General features: G+C 39.4%; 1 protein-coding gene across 2 annotated transcripts in view; it reads left to right on the plus strand.

The window, feature by feature from the left end:
* The window catches only part of COL12A1 (collagen type XII alpha 1 chain), a 119,238-nt gene extending 107,712 nt beyond the window's left edge, over positions 1-11,526 (plus strand). The window contains exons 59-66 of one of the 2 annotated variants that reach the window (XM_047733615.1): positions 115-168; positions 1,582-1,653; positions 5,079-5,114; positions 5,222-5,288; positions 6,590-6,778; positions 7,745-7,813; positions 8,806-8,976; positions 11,204-11,526. In XM_047733615.1, the coding sequence (XP_047589571.1) occupies positions 115-168; positions 1,582-1,653; positions 5,079-5,114; positions 5,222-5,288; positions 6,590-6,778; positions 7,745-7,813; positions 8,806-8,976; positions 11,204-11,379 (834 nt within the window). In that variant the 3' untranslated portion in view covers positions 11,380-11,526. Of the gene's footprint in view, positions 1-114; positions 169-1,581; positions 1,654-5,078; positions 5,115-5,221; positions 5,289-6,589; positions 6,779-7,744; positions 7,814-8,805; positions 8,977-10,004; positions 10,429-11,203 lie in introns of those variants that run through there. The other variant, XM_047733616.1, reaches the window with a different exon arrangement.
* Positions 11,527-25,110: the final 13,584 nt, after the last annotated feature.

Here is a 25,110-nt window from a genome sequence, read left to right on the forward strand (position 1 = left end):
TTTGTTTTCATATTGGAAGTTTACTTGCTGTCTTTTTAGTCATCTTTTTAGTGTCTTTCCTTTTCACTCAGTCATTTTTTCACTAATCCATCATTAATTTTATGTTTATAATAGGGCTTTACTGGAAAAGATGGTGCAATGGGACCCAGGGGCCCCCCCGGGCCACCGGTAAGAACTGAATGGATTATATTTTTGTCTCCCCACCTCACAGCCCCTACCCCAGTTGGTAGGGAAAAACGTAACCTGGCCTTTGAGGCACATTCCATCAGTGCTGTGGGTACACTGTCAAGGGAGCTGTTGGTTTTGTTTTCCTAAATCAAAATGGGCTACTGAAAACAGATGTGTTAAAATACAGAGTTTTTCTTTTTAATCAAGTTGTATTTGGAAAAATAGAAAAATACCCCTAACGAACTTGGTCACTGGCTGGTTGGTACTCCCATTCCTTCCAATCCCATGTTGAGTGGTAGGGTTTTAAGACCTTACTGATTACTTTCTGTTCTAAAATTTTGAGAATCTATGGTCTGTCACATTTCAATTTTATTGATATTTATTGCTGAGCACTATTGGTCATTCTGAGGAAATAAGTTTCATCCAAGTAGGTCTTCCAATTAAGATCTTTGGGGAAAATACCGAAGCGAATGATTTGGAAAGTTATCATCTATATACTTGTGTGTGGGTGAGATCATAATGAACTTCTGTGAAGTGCTGAGTGTTCTTCGTGTCTGATGGGAGGAGATGATGATTTGAGTGTTATGTGTTAAAATAATGTTATTATTCATGTTTAATATATATGTTCTCAGGTAGAGGAGAGTGTAAATGTATAGTAAACTTGCATTTTAAATATTTACTATGGAGCTTACTTAATATTTGCATAATTGACAAAGGATTAACTGTCCTACAAAGTTTGATGATTCCCTTTTAAGGAAATTTGGGGCTTCAGAACAGAAAGTATTAGTTAGGAGATATTATAAATATTCTATGAAAAATATGGCTATGACTTTCAAAGCTGTGTTAAAAGCAACAGGGAGAAATTCTTATGGTTTGGATGGGATGAGGGGTGCTGACATGATAGAAGAAAATGGAAGTGTAGAGAAGGCACCAAAAAAAAAAGTGAATGTGTGGGCGGAGAGCAGGACTCCCAGGAACAAGGGTTCCTGGGATTTAGCACAAACCCAGCTACTTTCTTGATTTCTTCCCCAACCGTAGTTTTCACTCCTATCTTTTGATGGGTTCTCTAGTTTTGCAACAGAGATAAACTGAAAAACAGGGATTGCTTTCTGCATATTCATTTAGTAACCAATCTACTAGAACCACAGTCTGTGAACTGTGAAACTGTGTATATTTACAGATTTTCTCCAAATGGTCCTAAAGTATGTTTGAGAACTATCCACTCCATAAGACTGAGAATTATCAAGATTTTCTTTTTCCTTCATGCTATCTTGAAATTTGGTTTTACTCTTCCCTGTTGCATGCTGTTTCTGCGAAAGGCTTTTAAAGCTGGCCATGTTGGCTAGTTTACTTGAGATGAGATTTTTCTTTCATCATCTCCTTCTTTTTCTTGGCTTGGCCCATGTGTTGCAGGGAAGCCCAGGCTCCCCAGGCGTCACAGGACCGAGCGGGAAACCAGGAAAACCCGGAGACCACGGCAGACCCGTAAGTGGACAGATTGCATGTTGTGAGTCCTTTTCCCTGTGGCCATAAATAGAGAGGATGCTGCAAGGCTTTGACCTGTTTATGTTACCCCTGCTGTAATGGGTTTGAAGCATTTGTTGAAACTCTGCTAAACCCCTGGATTTCACTTGGTACCAGTTCTAAAGTTTTCTCTCTGAGTTATAATATTCGGGGATGAAAATTGTGGTCATAGAGTTTCTTTAAAAGGAGAATGGGATTTTGAGCCAAGGCACATATTTTTGCACTGTATAAACACTCGAAGCTGGGTCAGCAGAATGATGCTTTTATTTAGGGGTGGTGTGCTGCTTAAGATAGAAAATACGTGGTGGTGGTTCTTGGCACCTCAGTCCCATCCGGAGTTTACAGAGGTTAACCCTTCATGAAATTCATCCAGCCATGCCTTCCCTCATTTCCCTTTCACCGAGGATGCTAGAACAATAGTCCCAGGTTTAAAAGGATTTTTCTAATCCACTACTTTACTTTTTTATGGGGCCCTTTCTTTCAGCCAGATGGTTTGGTTAAAATAATAGTTAAGATGGCATCGTGTGGATCTGGTGTTTTCAAGTTAGTCCCTCCAAAACTGAATGTGAAGTGCCTAAAATTACAAATCCAGAAGTATTTGCAATCACTGTTGAGCATCATCTTCTTCTTTAGAGCCTTTTTCTTCTTTATAAGTATGAAATGTGAAAATATTTTTAGCAGTTTGTCTGAATTGAATTCTAAGAGCTAAAAGTTCATGTCGAAGATAATGAAGTCCAACTATTAGCAATGACACAAATCCATCAGGGCTGTTCTCTGGACAGAACTCTTTTTTTTTTTTTTTTTAAGTATTGTCCAAGTCATATAAATCCCAAGCTTAAAAACTGTTTAATGTCAAAGAAACTTAGGGTAGAATCTTTATGTGACAGGACCTGTCTTCCCTGTTTACATAAAATTAAGCAAAGAGCATAAAGATGAAAGGACTCCTGATATACTTTATAATCTGTGAGTACCCCAGCACATGCCTTTATTACTCTCTTTTCCTCAACGAATCACAGAAAAAACTTCACAAGAGCAGTGTAAAGCACATGGAACTTTTCTACCCATTCACAATTCTGTTTCATTAGAGTTTGACTGAAATGGAGTCTCACGTAAGAATCTACCTGATGTAATTGATGGCTGGAGCTAGAAACCTAAAAGAAACTTCTGCTCCCTTTACTTGAAATGTGATCTCTAGGTATTGGCAATACAGATGATTTCTACAAATCATATATACTAGAACAATCTCAGAGTGGCAGTAAATTACACACACACACACACACACACACACACACACCAGGAACAATCTCAAAGTAGCAGTAAATGTAGGAGAAAAAAATTCCTTGCAATTTACAGAAGGCTCCAAACCGAGTCATAATGTTTCCATAAGAGTCTAATATTTTTGGCAAAGGGAGCACTAAACTCCATTTCTTATTATAATCTGGTAACATTTATTTGGACCTTATCCATTTTTTTCCCTTTATTTTCCTCATCCTTCAAAGGGGGAAAATTGCTCCTTCTTTTCTTCTCTTTTCTGACGTTCCCTTAATTTCTAAAACTAAAACTAGTAGATGGGTGTATAAAGGTCTTAGCAAAGAGCTTGGTTCAATCACTGTTAGCTCATGTCATTAGCTATGGTCACCAGTTGGTATGTTTTTGCTAACCTGTAACACACGATGCTGTGTAGAGGATGTTTTAAGGAACTGCTTGTGAAATTTCTGCAGTCATTTATTCAACACCTGTTCAGTGCCTAAATGTGTTAGTCGGTGTTCCAGGGTCTGGAGATAAAACAAAGTCTGTGTAAACAAGACAAAGTCCTGGTCTTCACATAGATTCTTCTAGTGGGGGATATAGACCAAAAAAGTGTAACTGAACACTATAGTTTCTGGTGGTGTTGAATAATATGAAGAAAAAGGAAATGGAGTAAGGGGTCAGGGAGTAGTTGTGATAATGAGAAGGTGGCTATAGTAGTCAGGGAGCCTCTTTGAGGAGGTGACATTGTAGTGCTGTGAGGGAGGAAACTGTTTGAGGATCTGTGGGAAGAAGATCCCAGGTATGAACAAAAGCCCCGAGTGAGGAACGAGTCTGGCAAGTGAAGGAACAGCAGAGAGGCCTGCGTACCCTAAGTGAAGCGTATTGAAGGGGAGAGGGATGATAGGCAAGGTCAGAGAGCTGGGCAAGGTGATCATGTGGACAATAGTCGATGATATAGAATTCTTATTTCATGCTAAGTGTGATGGGGAGCCCTTAGAGGCAAAGAAGTGACATAATCTTATTTCCCTTTTAAAGATATCGCTCTGGCTTCTGTGTGGAAAAACAGACTCTACAGGGGCAAAATGGGAAAACAGAAAGACCAGGAAGATAGTGGAGTTGTTGAGGCAAAATTCTTGGAGGTTTTAAGAAGTGGTTTGGTGTGGGATGTTATCGGAGTATCGGGTTTGCCAGTGGTTTGAATGTTCCTTCCATGATCACATTTGGCAGCCTAGAAACACATTACGGAAAGACAAAAACTTCTTGCCTTTAGAGAACTTTTTTTAAGATCCTCTTCTGGCCAGTGAGAGGCTTGACCGAGGAGGACAAATACTCTGTCCTCCGTTTCGATTTGGGACCACCATTTGGGTTGAGTTATTTAGTAAGAGAGGCGCATGGTTCCTTTTATACTCAATGCACATGTACACACAATAATTGGAGGAAGTCAGAGATGTATATTTAGTTAGGAAATTGACCAAAAGCCCCCCGGTTCTTACTAGAACTGAACCTGGATTAATCTCATGGATGAGCTAAAATAAGAAGCTGAGCTACCCAGCCATGGTGATGTAAAGGAAAGCATAATGGTACCAAAGGCAGTTTCTCATCCATATTTTAGTTCCAGGCTTATACTGTGAAGAGCATCATAAATGTATGCAGAGCACGTAACTTCTAAATGTGTGATCATAAAATTCCCATTTAATGGGGCACCTGGGTGGCTCAGTGGGTTAAGCCTCTGCCTTGGGCTCAGATAATGATCCCGGGGTCCTGAGATCGAGTCCTGCATCGAACTCTCTGCTCAGGGGGGCCTGATTCTGCCTGTCTCTCTGCCTACTTGTGATCTCTCTCTCTGTCAAATAAATAAGTACAATCTTTTAAAAAGATAAAAAGATAAAAAAATAAATAAAATTCACATCTTAGCACTAATTTGGAGGCTATGTGCTCTGAGAGAGACAGACAGGGAAAGACAGAAAGTTTCCTTTTTACAGACAGGCAAATTGCAAGCAACATGGATAGAAAGTTGCTGTGTCATTTTGCTAATCTGTTAGAAAGCAGACCTTGGTGTCTTTCATCATGTGCCTTCATGAATCATTTTAGATCATGCTTGTCAACTTCTAATCTATGAAATTACTATATTTCAGGGTCCATCTGGGTTGAAAGGAGAGAAAGGCGATAGAGTATGTATTTCTTAAAATCTGATTTACATTTATTTTGTGTGTTAAACATTGAAGTCTGAAACTATAGAAATAATATGCTAATGATTCTCATTGATTTAATTAACAAGGGAGACATCGCTTCCCAGAACATGATGCGAGCAGTTGCAAGACAAGTCTGTGAACAACTGATAAGTGGTAACATTTCTTTTCATTTTTTTTTTAAAGATTTTTTTATTTATTTGTCAGAGAGAGAGTGAGAGTGAGCACAGGCAGACAGAATGGCAGGCAGAGGCAGAGGGAGAAGCAGGCTCCCCGCCGAGCAAGGAGCCCGATGTGGGACTCGATCCCAGGACGCTGGGATCATGACCTGAGCCGAAGGCAGCTGCTTAACCAACTGAGCCACCCAGGCGTCCCTCTTTTCATTTTTAATGTATGAATGGTTTTTAAATTTATTGCAGGAAAATGCAGAGTTGAGTCATAAAGTTCCTAAGATATATGTTTCTATTTCATTTTGATGATCTCGTATTTTTATACATTCTCAGTTTTGGATCTAGTTAGATAAAACTAGTGATATTTTAATGACTGTCATGAAGATAAAGTAAGAACCCAGAGTAAAATAATCGCCTGTTATCCTATACTTGATCTGATGCAAAATCATATTTTGAAAGGGCTTTTCAATTTCCTTATTAGGATTTTCAGTGATCTTCATCTGGGTATATGTAGAAGCAACAGACATTGGATTTTCAAAATTATAAACTTTAAGTTATTCTATGACTTTAAGGAAGGAGGCCCATCAAGATTAATTTGATCACAGAAAATACATTTTGGTGGGGACCTTTTTATTGCCTCCTTATTTTTCAGACTCTTTCTTCTTATTCTATGAAGCCTACCGAGTAGTAAAGTTCAGTGCCCACAAACCAAGTATGGTCTTAAACTCAAGGTTTCCTGTTTCAGGAGTCTTAACAGTGTTTCTTCAGGTCTCATCCCGAGGAACACCTGCTTTAGAATCACCTTGTTAAAAACGAGTGCTCCTGGGCCACCCTAAACATAGCAAATCACTGTCTTTGGACACGAGGCCCAGAAATCTGTATTTTTCAAAGGATCCCACAGTCGATTCCAACTGATACCACAGCCTATCATTCTTAGACACACACAAAAATGGTATACTTCCTTACTTTAAGAAAGGTTCTCTTTTGAGTGACACCATCTGGCAAACCCCAGGGATTTATAACAGAGGTGTATTAAACTTTCACAACTCTTTTATGGTTTATAGTAATGCTGTGGCTTACTGCTCAGTCTTTTGTGGAGACAGTTGTTTATTGGGGATCATTTTGTTTTGGATGGCTGGAGTGTTCTTTTTAGGCTTCTAATTAGAATGTGTCCTGGAGGGGGAGGAATGGAGATGGATTGCACTAGACCCTAAGAGAAAAGAGTTTCACCATCTCAATCCCTTCCCTACTGGGTTTCTTATTAACAAGTCTTCTTTCTGTTTGTAGGTCAGATGAGCAGATTCAATCAGATGCTGAATCAGATTCCAAATGATTATCACTCCAGTCGCAACCAACCGGGCCCACCTGGTCCCCCAGGCCCCCCAGGCAATGCGGGAGCCAGAGGTGAACCGGGACCTGGGGGGCGACCAGGCTTTCCTGGCACACCAGGGATGCAGGGACCCCCGGGTGAACGAGGTGGGTGTCTCCGGCTGCTACGCAGGGATAAAGAAAGGAAGTTTGCAAGTGTTGGATCTGGGTCAGGTTGAAAAGCATGTGGAAGACTGAACTTGGCAAACTGCTTTAACTATTCTTGTTTGGACAGCCCGGGAAGAGCTGTGTGTCCATGAACCTGTCTTTTCATTAAGGCAGCCCCAGGCCATCGAGATCTGTATCAAAGAACACAGGAAGATTTTGTCAGGAGATCTCAGCAAAGATAATGCTATGTACTGATGGTTGTTGTCATTGTTGATGGAAGAAACCGTATTCTGGCAAACTCACTCAGACACTAAAATCTGATTAATTATTGTGACTACCAAGAGTTGGGCTCCAACTGAATGTACTTAAGCAGCTCTACAGTTTTAGATCTAAACTCTTCTGGTGCCTTTATTCAGGGCCTGGCACTGGTCTTACATGTTTGTTTGGCTTTAATTTCATAGTAGATAAGTGTCATTGAAGGAAAAAGAAGAAAAATAGGATTATTTGATTCCAGATGTTTCAGGACTCTGGTGTTCTCTTTTGTTAAAGCAGCAGTTAATATTCCGGAGAAGATTCAGATACTTTGGTAATTCAGACGGTTTGGATGCTGTGTGGTAGGGCTACTGAAGATAAGATACCTTTAAGATGTTTCTCAATGAGTTGTAACTCTTCATTCAAGATTCCTGTTCTTAATTACTGTTTCTAAAAAAAAATATATTAGACATGTTTGTTTTCTTCAAATAATTTTTCCCCTGACTTGTAGCCAGATTTGTTTCTTGGCCATGAATCTGGAATTACCCAAATGTCTAGAAAGAATTGGCTTCAAGAGTGAACTTCTGTGAAAAATTGGGTCCTGTTTTCACTAAAAGAAGTGAATTACTTGAATTAAGCATTATCAGTTAAGATGAAACCTACATGTTTCCTGATAATTTTCTCCCTTTGCTTTTTCTTTTTGTCCTCACTTAGGGTTGCCGGGAGAGAAGGGTGAAAGGGGTATTGGGTCTCCAGGACCTCGAGGGCTGCCTGGCCCCCCAGGTACGTGTGCCCGGGCATCAAATAAGTAAACAGCAGAAACACTGGGAGAGCGTACAACCCCAGGAGGTTGATTCACAATCTCATCCTCTTCGCTTCAGTCAGGCCTGTCACCATGAATGTATTTTAGCAGGAAGTTCAGCTTGGATAACCTTCTCATTTTTATGTTCTCTTTGTTCAAAAAACTGTTTGAGTGGGTTCCATTAAGCCTTCACTGTAACTTTAACATATGAGGGTATGAGTTTTAGTGACACAGAGGGTTGCTGTTTTTGTTTTTATGGAATTCCTATTTGTTTTGTTTGGCCCCATGGCTTTTCAGGATGGTGTTATTTCCTGTTTCTTCTGGTATTGTTCAAGAGGTTGCTAGCAGACAGAAAATATATTCTTATTAAAAAGCGTGACACATTGCAAGATTTCATTCACAGTTTCTTTATTGATGTTCTGGAAGGAAATAATAGTCATCCAGTTGTTTTATGCATTTTGTTTCCTAGACTGAAAATGAATTTTTGTTTTTCTTCATTGTAAGGCCCACGAGACCCTTGAAGGGTCCATAAGGTCAGCCCTAGTAGTTACATCTTTACTTTTGTTAACTGTAAATAAGTACAAGATCCAGAAATAACATCCCTCTGCATAGTCTGGAGGTGTGGAGCAGGCACTCCCATGTCTTCCTGGCAGTCTGATGTGGCTAATATATCCATTTTCTTCAGAGAGTTTTATCTCTGTAGGAGTGGGAGCTATTTGGGGAACTCATTAATAGCTTTAGTTTGGCTTAATTCAGTTTTCTTTGAATAAAATCGTTAAAGCAGTTACCTCTCTGTCATTAACTCTGGATGGATCATTGGTAAGAAAGTTCCACACTTTGGTTCATACCGGTGATCTCTTAAGGAAATATTTTCTTACCATACTCTAGTGTGTCATATAGTTTTGAGAATTGTTGATTGCCTCAGGAAATGTATTTAACAAAAGGGGAAATCTTTGTTTTAACCCCATACTAGGTCCACAGGGAGAATCCAGAACAGGTCCACCAGGGTCCACAGGATCAAGAGGTCCCCCTGGTCCCCCAGGTCGTCCTGGAAACTCAGGTATCCGAGGCCCCCCAGGTCCTCCTGGATACTGTGACTCGTCGCAGTGTGCCAGCATTCCATACAACGGACAAGGATATCCAGGTATGTTGTTGCCAGTATAGGAACCCAAATTCACTCGAATTAAGAACCTTTATGGAAATCAAGTTCCCTAGGATTGAAGGAAGGTTGATTTGGGGATTTCTTGAAGATATCAACTCTTTCAGTTATGTATTTTGATTATGTAGTAACATTGTTCTCTCTCAAAGCATAAAACATTACTTCATTGTTAGGAGTTGAATAATTATTTGCATTTGCTCTTCCTTCCCATATTTCTACATTTGCCAAATCACATCGTAAACCTCTCCTTAATTTCTTTTGGGAGTTCAGAGAATGCTATCAAATGACTTTTTTTTTTTTTTAACCTAAAGATTGGGAACAGGGATTTGTTGAATATAATTTTAGAATATCAAGAGTACATACTAAAAAATTGTTTTGGGAATCCAATGTTTAGGCAAACCACTTGATAACATGGTGCAGACAACTGAAAATAATTCACTGTCTCATGCTGTCCATAGTATTAACGTGCATAAAATCTGGGATTTGAGTTTTTCAAAGAGTTGGTAGTGCAGATCTAGTGTTTGACCATTACAGAGGCCAGTTCGCTTGTACCTGCTTTTGGGGTTGTGGGGACAGGAGAGATTATATTGATCTGGGAATAAAAAAATTATTGTTTTGATCAGTGGAGACCTTTTCATCAGCGCACCCTCAAGCATCTTGCAAGTTTTAAAAATGATACCGCTGTTTGATATGGTTGGCTACTAGCAAATAGTGCATGAGTAGTTGAATATCTAAATATCTATATATCTATATATTTATGTACTTACATATGACCAAAAATAAAAATGAATTTTAATGCAAATTTCTCATGCAACTCATTCACAAAATTACAGTTTAAGTCTTTATAAGATAAATTTAATTCCCTCTACCTTATGGTATGTATGAATAACTGAAAATATATGGATATATATATATATATATATTTTAACCATTACATACTTAGATGGATGTGTATATATATTTTTTGCATAGTAATTCAACTTTTAAAAACTATCATCTTTGACCTGTTTCAGGTTCCGGCTAACAAATTTTCTAAGTCGCCAGTGCTGCTTACAGTTTGAATACATGAAAATCCTGTTTCTGAGATGTTTGCGCACGTGCTTATTAGGAAATGAGTCTGTATGGAAATCTCACCACAGATATGGTTAAAGAACCGGGTGGACATCATAAAGGAGGGCGGAGACTCTTTATACTAACTTGAATGAGACAAAAGCAGTGGTGTTAGTTTATAAGCTTGATGCATTTCAGTAATAATGTAGAAAAATATTATTAAAAAAAGAAAAAAAGTTCAAAACCACAACCACGAGGAGCCTCATTGTGAAAGAGGCGCATAATAAAACTACTAACCAGCGGAGGTTATGCTATTTTGATGAAAACAATTAACCTGGTTCAAGAGAAATGTTTTATGTAAATAATAAACTAATTGTGGCTTGTAAATGATTTGTATGTGATCCTGTCCACTAAAATCACTTAACAATTCTACAATAAGCTTCTGCATCAAAGCCTGCTGCTTGCTCTGTGCCGAAATAACACCGAATGGAATCTCCTCATCTCTTGCCTGTTAGCCATGTGTCTAATTCAGGGCATGTGTCTTATTACTCTTATTTTTTGTACATGTACTCTCATTTGGTTTTGTAACTTGCAATTTTCAAACCAAAGTTTTACAGTCACTTTTTCTCTTCCTGTTTCACTGTAGTCACTGGTGTTCCTTTACCCCCCGCCCCCCGACTGTAACTCAGTCTGTGGGAGAGACGGCCCCAGAAAATGTCATGTACTGTATATTACCTGGTCATAGTTGATTTTCGCAGTTCGGTTTCTAGGAGCGAATAAAACTTCCCCTTGCCTCCTCATCTTTCCAAATTGTTCTTTGAATTGAGGAGTTTGAACTCATGAACGGTGGCTTGGGGATTTGTGAAAATCCTACCTAGGTTTCTGCGTTTTCAGTTCTTTGGCGCAGCCTCGGGCCCTTCCCAGGTACTTGTGCGATGATTGTATTCGCTGCTGGATCCTTGAAGGTTAAAAAAAAAGTGTCATTTCATTATTTGATCATCACCAAATTCTCTCTGCAAATGGACGTAATCAGAATATTGTAATTTATCTATTTATAGCGATGAGATTAAGACTGGAGTGCTATCACCTCGGGTGATGAATTAGCTTTTGCTGTGTGTGTGCCTTCCAAATCATGCCATAACTGTAATGTTGAATCGGACAGAGCCCTACGTGCCCGAGGGCGGGGCCTACCTGCCCGAGCGCGAGCCCTTCATCGTGCCCGTGGAGCCGGAGCGGACCGCAGACGAGTATGAGGACTACCGCGCCGACGAGCCTGGTGACGAGCAGCCTCCCCACCGGCGCTGGCGGCGCGCCCTGCCCCGCGGCCCCCGGCAGTGAACCTGAGACCGCGCACCCGGCGGCCACTCTAGGGGGAGGTGTTGGGATTTTCATTTACAGGTCAGACAGAGCAGTGTACGTCTTATCTGCGATGTTTCTTCCGGCGTTGCTTCATCCAAGAGTACGCTTTCTGACTGTAGAGAACCTTGTTTCTGCAGGAAACCTAGCTCGCTGCACGCAGTCTTGTAGACATTTTTGCCTTTGCCCTTGAAATGCTTGCAAAATACTTTGCTCGCGAAAGCTGCAAGGAGAGAACGTGCCTTGTGCCTTCAGTTAGCACAAAGGGCAGCCTCAGTGAAACTCTTAGGTTAAGCAGTAAGTCCTGGAACCCAGAACTACTGTATATTTCCAGAGGGCAGTTCATCTTTTCCAATACTTGTTTGCAATTCAGTTACACCACGATTAAAGTAATTCCCCTCCTCAAACCAAAAAGGAGGAAAAAAACAACTCCATTGTAATTATTTATCTTCCTCTTCTATCTTCTGTTATGCATTAGGGCATAGAATGCTCTTATACATCTTTAACAACCACAAACCTTAAGCCATGTAGCTGAAATTACTGTATCAACTGGATACAGTTCCATATTGCCTTAAACCTCCTTGTTTTAGACACACTAACATTTATGCCAAATTGCAGATTATTCTGCAGAGATGGAATTGCATGTTTGTGTTGTATATTTAGTATGAACTATTTTTTTCAGAACATAATGTTTCTTAGTTATCAAAAGCAGTTGGAAAATGTTTGCAAGACTATGAACATAGAATTGCTGCTTTTATATTTTAACTGCAGATTGTGAATTTCACTGCCTTATATTATTTATTTCTGAAACAAAAGAGGCATTTTTCAATAAAACTACTGAAAATTTGACATGGTATGTTCTTTCTTTGAATGGCCTTTTGGAGTGTTCAGGCGGTTGTCACAACAAACAAGTTGAGATCCTTGGATACAGTTACAAATCTTGCTAATACTATTAAATTATGCTAAATAACTTTAGATTTTTAATGATACGGTGAAGTCATAGAGAATGTTGAGAGCCTTAAAAAAACTCAGCAGATTCCAAAGGCTTTATTGGGAATGTAGAGGATGTGTGGGTTGGTGGAAAAACAACGAGGTATCCTAGGAGACCCCAAACAACTAAATAATCTTTAACAACCCACATGATTTTGATTTAATCACCTTCCTATACCATATTTTACCCAATAACATGTTTAATGCAAAAAGGAAAATTCCTTAATGGAAATTTTTACATTTAGTTTTAAAAATGTAAAAATTTCCTTCTGCACTTTAGTGAATTCAGTAACTTCATTCTAAATAGCAAAGCAAACAACATAAGTGTTGGTTTGAAAGAACCAACATCAACAGAAGGAGAGAGGTAGCAATAAAAAATTTGCTAGAGAGAAAATATTTGAGTTAAATACTTCCTGGAGACCAAGATCAAAAGGAAACGACATTAAAAGAATATATTGTGCTCAGGAAGTTTCTAGCACATAGTGATAAAATCATAGCATTCACAGGTAATTCCCCAGTACCTACATTTTATTTATTTATTTTTTATTACTATGTTCATTTAGCCAGCATATAGTAAGTACATCATTAGTTTTTGATGTAGTGTTCAATGATTCATTAGTTGTGTGTAACAAACCAATGGTCATCACCACACGTGCCCTCCTTAATACCCATCACCCAGTTGCCCCATCCCCCACCCCGTCCCTTCTGTAACCTACATTTTTAAAGTTAGAAGAGACCACCAGGATCATTCCAGTTCAATTCTTTGCTTTATGGAGAAGGAAACAGACTCAGCTAATTAGCATCAGAACAAGACCAAGACTGTAGGTCTTGTGGTTCTTAACTCAGTTTTACTACAAGATGCTCCTCTCTGCCCTCCTGGGAACACTTACTTTCTGGGCAGGAGCTTTCAAACCGTACAGTTCTATGAATTTATTCTGATGGATTTTCTGATTCATTTGCGTTTCTGATGCTCCTTAATGAAGAGCCCCTGTATCAGGAGATTGAAGACAAGTTCAGTTCCCTGTCACTAACCCAGCTGAGTCCCAAGACCACATAAGTTTGGGGCACAAAGGAATTCCATCTTCTCTCACTGGCTCAGTGTGGGTTTGAGTCTTGACATTGATGATGCACTGAATTAATTACCTGCTAGTCTGTGCTGGGAGAGGAGATGAGGGGTCAAGTCAGTTCTAACCAGGGTATAAGCACAAAATTAATATTTAGCTGAGATTATATGTTGTGGTTTTTATTTTCATAGTATATTTTTTCCTTAGGTTTGGTGAATCTTATGTCAAAATTATTTTTGTAATACCTCTGAGTGAATACAGACACGTGATAGGGAGAAGTGGCCAGGTAGCCTCAGTTTAAAAACTAATGGCAACATGTGAATGTTGGTTTATTTATTCAAACTTACTTTTGAGGGAACACAGCATAACTTGAAACACTTATTCTAGCCCTTTACATTTGAAAGTATTATAAATTCATTTTCTATAATTTATATTAGAAGGTAGGGCTCTTATTTTTAAGAAACTGGTTTGAAAAGTGGGAAGGGATTGTAGCTTCTAATGAGGTCTACTGTGGGAGATATTTCAAAATTTAATAAGAGCGCATACAGAGATAGTAAATTTCTGAATATTCTTATAAGAATATTTTGTACAGTGGTATTAACAAATTTTTAAAGTAAGTTTGACAGGTGGCTGCATGTATATTTTCTCAGATTTGTGAGAAGCTGTTTTGAGTCTGTAAAGAATTATGCTGCCTATGGGACTGCTCAAGCTTGCATTTAATTTTTGTACAACTAAGGTGAATGTAACTGTTCCTAAGTATTCATGATTTTTAATATACATTGTACTGTATTTGGCACATTAGGTTAAGTCCTCATTTGGTTTTAGTCATAATTTCTCCATAATAAAAGGGGTTTGCTTATACTACCCTCATATGGTTTGCATGCCTTATAAAGAGTAGCCAGTTATATAAAGGATAGCTGTGTTAAATCTTTTTTGTTTTCAAAGACAATCTTTTAAGTACAAATTAACATTGATCCCAAAGTCGCTCTATACTTGCGGTTAGAAAATGAATTTAAATGTGAATGTCTAAATGAATGCTTATTAACTTTTTCACTCTTCGATCTGGCTGCTAAAGGCTATTGGAAAAATCACAAGGTCTTGCTTTCTGGGGATGACCTATGTGTGGTCCCCATGCTGATGTCTTACCTGGTTCTATATCAGTACATCCAACAGTATATCCCTCCTTGAAGTTCTGTAGACAACTCAAAATTAACACATTTGATATTTACTAGGATTAGAATTCAATTGTGACCAACAGAAAGTCACAAAATAACAGTAGCCTAAACAAGTAGTGATGTCTTTATTTTTCATGTTTAAAAAGTCAAAGACCCAGGCTCTTTCTCTCTTGCTGCTCTTCCTTTTGTGGTTTCCATGGCCCAGTTAAACTGAGGATCCAAGATTCTTAATAGAGCTCTGGCTCTGATGTCCGTATTCCCCTGTAGGAAGGAGAAAGGATGGGAAAAAACCCCACCCTTCTATTTAAGTACACTTCTTGGAAGTTGCAAACATAACTTATAACAACACATTTATATTCCATACCATTAGCCAGAACTTAATCATTTGGCTATATCCAGTTCAAAGTGTGAAATGTTACCTTTATTTTGGGTGGCCATGTGCCAAACAAAAATCAGCTCTCTGTTACTATGTGAGAAGGGAAAGGAACACTGGGGGTCAACTCAAGGCTTCAGTCTTGTTAGACAGTGTCCAAACCTCAACATATCTCTCCATAAATCTGATTTCCTCCATTGTTCCCCCCACTCTCCTACCATTAACTTCCTCAGGTCAGAAATTTGAGAATGACCTTAAACTCTTCCTTCCTTCATTTCTCACATCTAATCAGTGAAGACTAGCTAAGTGAACTCCTACATATATCTGAATCACCCTTATGACGCAATTGTTACTACTAAGCTTTTGGGATTTCTTGTCATACCTATAATAAATGGTCTCTTTTTTTAAAAAAATATTTTATTTATTTGATAGAGAGAGAGAGATCACGAGTAGACAGAGCAGCGGGCAGAGAGAGAGGGAAGAAGCAGGCTCTCTGCTGAGCAGAGAGCCCGATGCGGGGCTTGATCGCAGGACCCTGAGATCATGACCTGAGCTGAAGGTAGAGGCTTTAACCCACTGAGCCACCCGGTGCCCCAATAAATGGTCTCTTAAAGGGTCTCTTCTCCTATAGCATTGGGGCCCCTCAAATAAGTCTTTAGATTCCAGAATGAGTCAGCATGTTGGAGATGGAGACCCCAGATATGTATTTTAAATGTGTATTTAAATGTGTATTTTAAATATATTCTTCATGTGAGTCATAATGATCAGCCAGAATGGGAAACTTTTACACCTTCTGTCTTTTACTTTGGATATATTTTTTATGCCAAAACTATACTTCTAGGCCAGTCTTTTCTTTTGATCCTTTAGTATATATCCAACTGCCTTGATACATCTCCAGTTGGACGTTTTACCAGGCATTTCAAATCCAGTATGGACAAAGTGAAATGCCTCACCCCTTTGCCCACACCAGTTTTTTTCTACAAGACAAGTTTCTTGTCTTTGTGAGTGATACTCTCTCAATTGCTTAACTCAGAAACCTGATAAGTAACATGACTTTTCTTTCCCTCACCTCCTACATTCCATCAATCACTAAATGCTTTTGATTCTATCTCCCAAGCATCTTTCAACCGTTCACCTCTCTGTATCCCTGCTGCCATTCTCTCCCTCTAGACCCCATTGACTGGTCTGGATTCCTCAGAAGTCATCTATCTGTTCTCTTTCCAGCCACTCTTCCTTCACTTTAATCCATTTTTCTTACAGCTTAGCAACCAAAATGATTGTTAAGAATGCAAATCTGGTCACATCACTACATTTCTTAAAAATTTTTAGTGGTGTCTAATTCAGAAACCTTATCAATACTCATTAGTCATTAAAGACTTGAGCTCTTCCTAGAGCGAATGATACTTCACTTGACATCAGGATACCACACTTATCTCATTTGATTTTCTCTGACTATGCTGGACTTCCTGCCTGACCCCTCCATTGTTTTGAGCATTCAGATGTGTTATTTCCTTTCCCTGGAACATGCTATCTTCATTTGGTCAGGTCCACTTAATCCTTTAATTTGATACTGAAATAATCACTTTCTTTGGGACACCTGTCTTATCACTTCCCAAGTTCAAGATTCCTGCAAAGTGGCAGAGATCATATTTATTTTTTTTCACTCTTGTGTTCCTAGCAGCTACCAAAGTGTTGGTATTAAGGTGGTATTCAAAGGTATTTTTATTGAATGAATAACTTCAGGTGGAATAAACTATTTTCCTTGACTCAGCAGATTCTATTTGAGACATCAAAATACTGTATGAAGATTGAATGATTCATGTGTAATTGAACTTCTTCGTGTCCACTTTGTTGCAGAGCAGTGTTTTTCCCTCCCACCCTCTGTAGGAGCCACCAGTGATAGAGTCTTGATTATTCCTTACTTTGAGCTGTTCTATAATTATGCTTCTTTTCATGGTACTATCCTTCTGTTGGAGGAGGACATAAAGAGAACATGACCACCAGTTGACCTATGAGCTGGACCTGGGCAATCAGAGGCTCTCTCTGTCTCTGCCCTTCCCATCCCCACACTAGGAGATGTTTCAAGGATATAGCCTTGAGAGAGTAAGGTGTTTTGGGGAACATCTGGACTAAATACAAGACTGAAACCAGTTAAGACCTCTGTATATACTTTTTTAAGATTCTCGTGGCTGGATGGGGCTATCTACTTATGTTGTAGTTGCCCAACACAAGCCTTATAAATTCCCTTGCTTATTAAAACTGCCAGCTACCAATCTGGAGTGGTCTGCCTCTTTCTTTGTTTTCCCCTTGTCTTCTTTGTATAGGGACCAGTTTCATAGGTTTCTCTCAAGGAATCTCTCAAGGTTTTGAACCAACAGTTGGTGAGCCAGCTAGGACAGATGGGTGTTGGGAGAGAGACATCCAGGAAGGAAATCCTGTTGATCATTGACCTCTACTGGGGAAGGGTGGCCCATATGTTAAATACTTGTGGCCCACAGTGTGCGACTGCAGGGACACCCTGAAAATGCTGGCTGGTCTAATGCACTTGTTGGAGGAACTGTGCATGGTGGGGGTTGGGGGGGGGCACTGCAGCAAAGAGAAACACATGGCTGCCACAGGGGGGTGGGCTCTACTTTGGATAGTTTGGTTGCACATCCGTGAGCAATTAAAGCTGAAGTTGAACTAGAAAGCTGGAGGTAGAGTTGAGATTAGAGAAGGATGTAAGGTTGTCTGCAATGCTGTTGGCTTTGGGGCTGACAGATGAGGTGAGAGAGTAGGATAGTAAGTTGGCGACCTTAGCATGTCATTCTGCAAAAGTAGGAGGTTGCAAGCTGCTGTGAATGGAGGTGGAACACTAGTGACATAGACTCATAGACATAAAGAGGTGGAATCCCTGGGAAAGTGAGAACAAAACGGAGGATGCTGTGGTGATTGACAGTGGAATGGACAAACATCCCATGCCATCTGATTCCTAAGACTAAAGGAGAGCACAGCGACTGCAACCCCAGTCAGCGGGGCAGCCCCCAGTTCATGATGAGAGAATATACTCCCACTGAGCTTATTGTTATAGCTGCCAAGTTTCAGCAAAAGGCCAGGGGAAGTATCCAGCTGTAGTTAGTGAAGGTGGGAGTAGGGGTAGGGGTGGGGTGGAGGATGGGGTGGAGTGGTGGTGGGAGTGTGACGGGAGGCAGTGGTATTTTTCTGACTCAACAGGAAATAAGGAAAAAAAGAGAAACCTTACTATACCATGCCCCTCAATAGTACCTGTGCTTAGGCTTTTCAAGGCCCTCACTACTGTATAGATTGGATTATTTTAATGTGCAGGGAGACTTGGCCCAATGAAGGGGTTTCTCTTCTCTCTGGGCATGTGTGAACCTGGAAATCTCTGGAGGAGGTACAACAAATTCCTAGGGAGTAAGAAGTGAGACAGATCATCTATACCCTTGTTTTGAAGGCCCAGATTGTGTCATACTCATGTAGGAAGGAAAGCCATACTCCAGTCTGCCCTCATCGCTGGTATAGATGCTGACGTCCATGCTGAGCCTAGTTGTGGGACAAGACATTTATGATATTGAGCCATCTGTCGCTGATCTGGGGGAAAATGGACAAATCCTGGGAACTGGAATGCTTGTGGGAAAAACCCAAGATAGGGAGGGAGCTTGAAAAGTCAAAAGTTTATTTCAATCAATTATAAAGTAAAAAGTAATCCAGAAGCAAATGTGGTTTTACTTTATTGATGCCGAGCTCTCACTTGAAAAGACAGGCTAAAACCTAATAATGTGTTGGCCAACCTATGGAAAGCCTTGAAAATGGACAATGGTTCAGACTTACCCCATCTGCCCCCATTATCCCTTATGTCCAGTCAGCTGCAGCAGAGGCCTCAGGGATTTAGTCCTGTCAGGGTTTGGGCTACTCACACCCGGGTACAGGGTGCAGGCCAAGCTTTCCTGCAGATGAGGGCTGTGGGAGGCAATCAGAGGCTTCATGTTGAGCTCACTATAAACATCCCAGATATAAACAAAAGACAACTGTTCTCATTGTTACTAGAGCTGAATGTACTCTAATACATGATCACCCTCAGAAGTTTTATGGCCCTCTTAGTAGTATGGATGGTTAGGATTATGGATAGGAAGTTCCCTTTGACAATGAGATATGGACATCCTCTTCCATTAGAGAATATCATATCTCTTCATTACCTGGGAAAACATTGGGAATGGACATTTTACAAGGTCAAATGCTAAACACCTGTACAGATGAATTCTCTCTCCAGGTTATAGTCATGAAACCAGTGCTAAGGAGAAATGCCAAGTGGGAACCAGTAAGAATGACAACCAGCAAATAATATAAATTGTAGGTAGGAGAACGGAACCAATTGGGTATTGCACTCCTTGACCATTGTGCTTTCAACAGCCTGGTATTGCTGGTAAAAGAGCCAGGTAGCTCATGGCGAAAGACTGAGGACTACTAAGAATTCAACAAGTTTTACTCTCCATTCATGTATCTGTGCCCAGCATTGATGCCATCTTAGATACCTCGACCAAGGTCCTAGGAGTGTGCCACATCGTACTGGACTTAGCAAATGCAAAAATGCAAAAATCTGTCTTGCAGCTGCGTGAGACGAGCCTTATAAACAAGTTTTCTTGCTTATTAAATCTGCCCCCTACCAGTGGGGAGTGATCTGCCTCTCTCTTCGCTATCTCCTTGACCTCTGAGCACAGGGGCCAGTTTCGGATTTTACCTGGGAATCTCCTGATGTTTTGAACCAACACTTATACTTGTGAGTTCATGGCAACATGAACAATAAAGAGTAGATAACTGACTAGATTATAGGAAACATTTCATGTAGTCTTCTTCAAGGTTGATAACTGGAAAATGAGAAATAGAGGTTGTTCCAAAGTCTCACTGAGTTATTAACTCAAAAAACCTCAGGCGTTCGAGCAATGCCACACAGAAGAAAGTATGTTTTTATCTTCTTTCATTGAAAAGAACTCTTTTGTCCAAACCACTCCCTCCAGAACCAATACCTCACAGGATGGTTAGATAGTGGTGTTTGCTATGAAATTGATGTTTTGTTGAGAGAACTGTTGTCAGTCATTGGAGCTTTTGACTGTAGCTAAAGTTACCCCAAATGGGATAACCAAGCATATAAAATGGGAAATACCTTTAATCAGAATGTTTCCCAGGGTTGCCAAATCAAAGCAGATGTGAGATATTTATCAATGTAAATTTCTGCTGTTTATATACCTCAAAGCAGAAGCTACTGAACATGTTGTTTAAGGTTGATTCATTCGAGTGGAAGCCATCTAACAGAATTTACAGTTTCCTTCAAATATACCTTTAACTTTACATTTTCTTATAATGTATATTTTGTTTTTCTCAACCTCTCATTTCTTAGTTTCTCATCTAGCAATATTAATCTTAGAATAGAACATGAAATGTAATTGATGCAAGGACATATTAAGTTAGATTTTAAGAGAACTTCTAATGAAGTTATAAAATATTTTCCATGGATGTTTTAAAGACAGGAAATAAAACAGACATGTAAGCTCTTTTGTGCCTGGCATGATGCTAAATGCCTCCACTTAGGGATTCTTGAAAGTATTATTATCCCCATTGTACAAATGAGAAAAAAAACTTTCAGAAAGTTGGACGACTACTGAAGGTCATACAGTTAGAAAAGAGAGGAGGCTTCCACTTGACACCTTTCTCCTACACTGTGCTGTCCTCACCTGTGCTGGTGTCCTCAGAGTTTTGTCTCCAGGTCATGACTCCGTTAAGAGTGCAAAATTTGCTCTCCACTAGACCTGGGTTTGAGCCATAGTGTGGGTGATTTCTTAAGAAGTTAGCTTGCCTTGGGTTGCCTGGGTGGCTCAGTGGGTCTCTGCCTTCGGCTTAGCTCATGATCTCAGGGTCCTGGGATTGAGCCCCGCATCGGGCTCTCTGCTCAGCGGAGAGCCTGCTTCCTCCTTCTCTCTCTCTCTCTGCTTGCCTCTCTGCCTACTTGTGATCTCTGTCAAATAAACAAATAAAATCTTAAAAAAAAAAACAAGTTAGTTTACCTCTCTGATTCCAAAGTTCTGAGAACTCAGGCCTTATGCTTCTGTCTAGAATTGCAGGAACATTAATACCAATATCTGTTATATTTTTGACCATATTAAAAAATTAGACCGGCGTGCCTGGGTGGCTCAGGTGGTTGAGTGTCTGCCTTGGGCTCAAGTCATGATCCTGGGGTCCTGGGATGGAACTCAGTGTTGGGCTCTCTGTTCAGCGGGGAGTCTGCTTCCCCCTCTGCCCCTCCCCTCATGTGTGTGCATGCATGCGTGCTCTCTCTCGCTCACTCTCTCTTAAATAAATAAATAAATATTTTTTTAAAAATTAAAAAAAAAATAAAAAGGCCAGATAGAAATCCTGTGAGAAGGTATTTAGAGAGTTCCGCAGTAGCTATTCCAATTCATGCAACGGTGGTTCAGTTCACTTTCCAGCCAAAGCTTTCTTACTTTCCCTTCAATTTCCATTCCATTACGTGAAGTTTTAACACCTGTTTCTTCTTTTTCATGTTGATAGCTTATACTTCCTATTTTCAGTACTCTTCCCAATCAAGTGAGAGGAGTTAATTATGTGAACGTGTCTAGCACATCGGTCACTAAAAATAAATGCTGTCTCTCTCCCCACAATAGCTCCAGTAAATTGGTTTTAATGTGATTGGATTTCTCAGGGCTTCCTGGAGATCCAGGTGAAAGCTATTGTAAAAGTTTTTAGTAAAGCTCTTATGCGGCAGGAATTTAACTTTCCCTGCATTGACTTAACCTGATGGAAGAATGTGGGGGAGGAACACTGTAGGGCTGCATGAAACAGGGAAACTCTGGGAATAATTTTTTTAAACCACTATCAGAATTTGTTAATGAGGAGAGTTTCATAATTTTTAAAGGTATTGGAATTATGTCTTTCTTAAATAACACTGTGTTCTTAGGTTGTGAAGCCAAGAGTTACATTTTAAGAATAAAATAGGAAGGGAAAGCAACTCACCCAGGGCTTGGCAGTGCAGTAATGGAAAAAGAAGGGTTTTGGAGCCAGGAAGCCCTCGATGCAAATCTGGACTTTGCCACTTACTAGCTGCTTTGTAAAAGTAATTCAACTTCTCTGAACTTTACTTTTCTAATCTATAAAATGAATATATCTCCCCTTGTACTGTCGTATCAGAGGGCGTGCATGAACACTCGACATGTACTAATTTACCTTTAATCTAGTGGAAAATCATAAATAGGGAGAATTGGTTTTTCAACATTTGATACAGGGCTTATTTCCATGTGGATGTTCTGTCATTCATTATAATGAGTGGGATACCAGCAAGCTTTTATAAGGGAGGGAATGTACCAGGAAAAAATGTAGCTTTTCGCACAAACATTCTTTTATACTGCCTAAATTGCCTAAATTGGGACTGATTGGGAATTCCTCTCCTGTCCTCAAGTTAGTCAGCTATTTAGCAGAATTACCTTTGTCATGGCATATTTCTTAGCAGAAATCTATCTTGAATTTAAAGGACTGTCAGTGTCTTCAGAATTGATATAAGGATCAGATACCACATGTTGGCAAAACACACGTTCAAGAAATTATAGGTCTTGTTACTGTGGGAATACCTTAAAAGACCTATCAATTCAGACAATGACACCAAGAGTTTAATTACATTTACTATCCAAACTGGATGCAATCTAATTGTTTACTGTGACTTTATCTTGAGTATTTTAAGAGCTTCCTCAAATTGGGCTGGCCACTAAATGAATTGTTGACTGAAGTATTCCTCTGACTTCCAGCATATCTGATGTGTAAATATTCTGATCTGCAGATGAATAAAGTGTATGTCCAGAAAACCACTCCATCAAATTTAGAGCTTAATAATTTATTTGTGAACAGAATGCATGCCTCTTGGCCATCTCTTCAAACACTGACAACATTCCACTCTTTTAGAATTGAAGGAAAAGCAATAACATATGTCAACCAGGAGTCAAAACACCCTTTGATATATACTGTGGCATACAGCTGGGCGAGGGAGTCACTCAGACATCCTGGACACAGAAGCTTCATATGGGTTTTGTTTGGGGTTTTGAGCCTGGTGGGCAGGCGGCCCTAACCACTGAGTACTTTCTATGTGAAATCCAAAGTCTCTTCCTGGAATTTGTGGATAGGGAGAAACTTCCTAAAAAGTTGGCCCAACTTCTCATTAGATCTTTGGTCACTAGTGCACCGAAAATGACTAGGCACTTGTATACTACTTCTTCAGTGAAATCTAATGAAGAGATTATTAAAATTGAGTGTGATAAGATGATGACAGCTAAATCAGATTGGCAGAGTGGGTGAGGGGCAGTGGGGGATTAGTAGGAGGGAATCTTCTTGAAGAAGGTTAGACTTGTGCTAAGTCAAAAAAGAACAGAAGGCTTCCCTTTTATCACTCTCAAGCATGATGCTAATTCAAATATCTTTTGTAAAATGTGGCCTCATTGTTCCTACAACATAGTAGAAAACAAGTAGTATGTAGAAAGATTACATTCCATAAAGGCTAAGGTATCTTTACTGTGATAGGAACTGATAGATCTTTGTTTTAGTTCTGATTTTTAATGAGTAGTCAACATTTAAGTTAATTCACTAACATTATTAATAATACCAAACATTGATTGTTTTACCATATGTCACTCTGGTACCAAACATACAATAGGCATTAAAAGAGCTAATACATGGAAAGCACTTAAATCAGTTCATGCCACATGTGAATGTTCACAAACATTTTTAGTAATTATTGTTATCACAATCTATTATTATATACAACTTATATAATAGATATGTGGACCAAAGTTTGAAGACATTAAGTAATATACTCAGGGTCATAGACCTGGTAAACAACAAATTTGGGATTGGAATTCAGGAATCTCTAATTCAGAGCACAAACTCTGGATCATTGTGATATACTCTCAGTTTGTTGAAATTATTTTCCAACAATCTGTGAACTAAATTCATATTAAGTAATGGTGGAGAACATGAGTGTTTACAAATTACTTTGACCTAAACTATTGGCAGTCAGTTTTTAAAGCTCTGGTAACATGTGGTATATTGTAAAGAACAATTTATTCATTAGTGGTATTAAAAAAATCTCTGGAGATAAAGCAGATATGCATAAACAGGGGGTACAGATATACCAGGAATCTAATAATGCTGGTGAAAAAGAAGTTTCACTGATGTGGGACTCAATCCCTATACCCTGAGATCATGACCCGAGCCAAAGGCAGACACTTAACAAAAGAGCCACCCAGGCACCAAAAGTTTTGACTCTTAATTTTGACTCAGGTCCTGAGCTCAGGATCGTGGAATCGAAACCTGTGCTGGGCTCTGTGCTCAACATGGAGTCTGCTTGGGTTTTACTCTCTCCCTCTCTCTCTGCCCCTCTCTCAGCTTGTACATACTCTCTCTCTCCCTCTCTAAAATAAATAAATAAAATCTATTTTTTAAAATAAAGAATAAAAAAAAGCAGGAGAGAAAATCAACAAAACCAAAACTCGATTCTTTGAGAAGATAAACAAAACTGACAAATCTTTAGCTTGACTGATCAAAAAAAAAAAAAAAAAGACTCAAATTGGAGAAATCAGGAATGAAAGAGGGATATTACTTCTGGCTTTTAGAAATTAAAAGAATTATAGAGAAATATTATGGAAAACTGCATGCCGACAAATTAATTTAGATGAAATGGTTAAATTTCAAGAAGTGTACAAGCTATCCAAGCTGACTCAAGAAAAAATAGGAATACCTATAGAAAGTGAAGAGATTGAGTTAATAATCAAAAACTACCCCAAAAGAAATCTCATGCATAGATGTCCTCACTGCTAAACACTACCAAACATTTAAAGAAAAATCAATAACAGGAGGAGTCAAGATGGCAGAGGAGTAGCAGGCTGAGATGACATCAGGTAGCAGGAGATCAGCTAGATATTTATCAAACCATTCCAAACACCTATAAATCCAACAGGAGATCTAAGAGAAGAAGAGCAGCAATTCTAGAAACAGAAAATTGACCAATTTCTGAAAGGTAGGACCTGTGGAGAAGTGAATCCAAAGCGATGGGAAG

Source organism: Lutra lutra, chromosome 6, assembly GCF_902655055.1.
Source record: "Lutra lutra chromosome 6, mLutLut1.2, whole genome shotgun sequence".
Taxonomy (NCBI): Eukaryota; Metazoa; Chordata; class Mammalia; order Carnivora; family Mustelidae; genus Lutra; species Lutra lutra.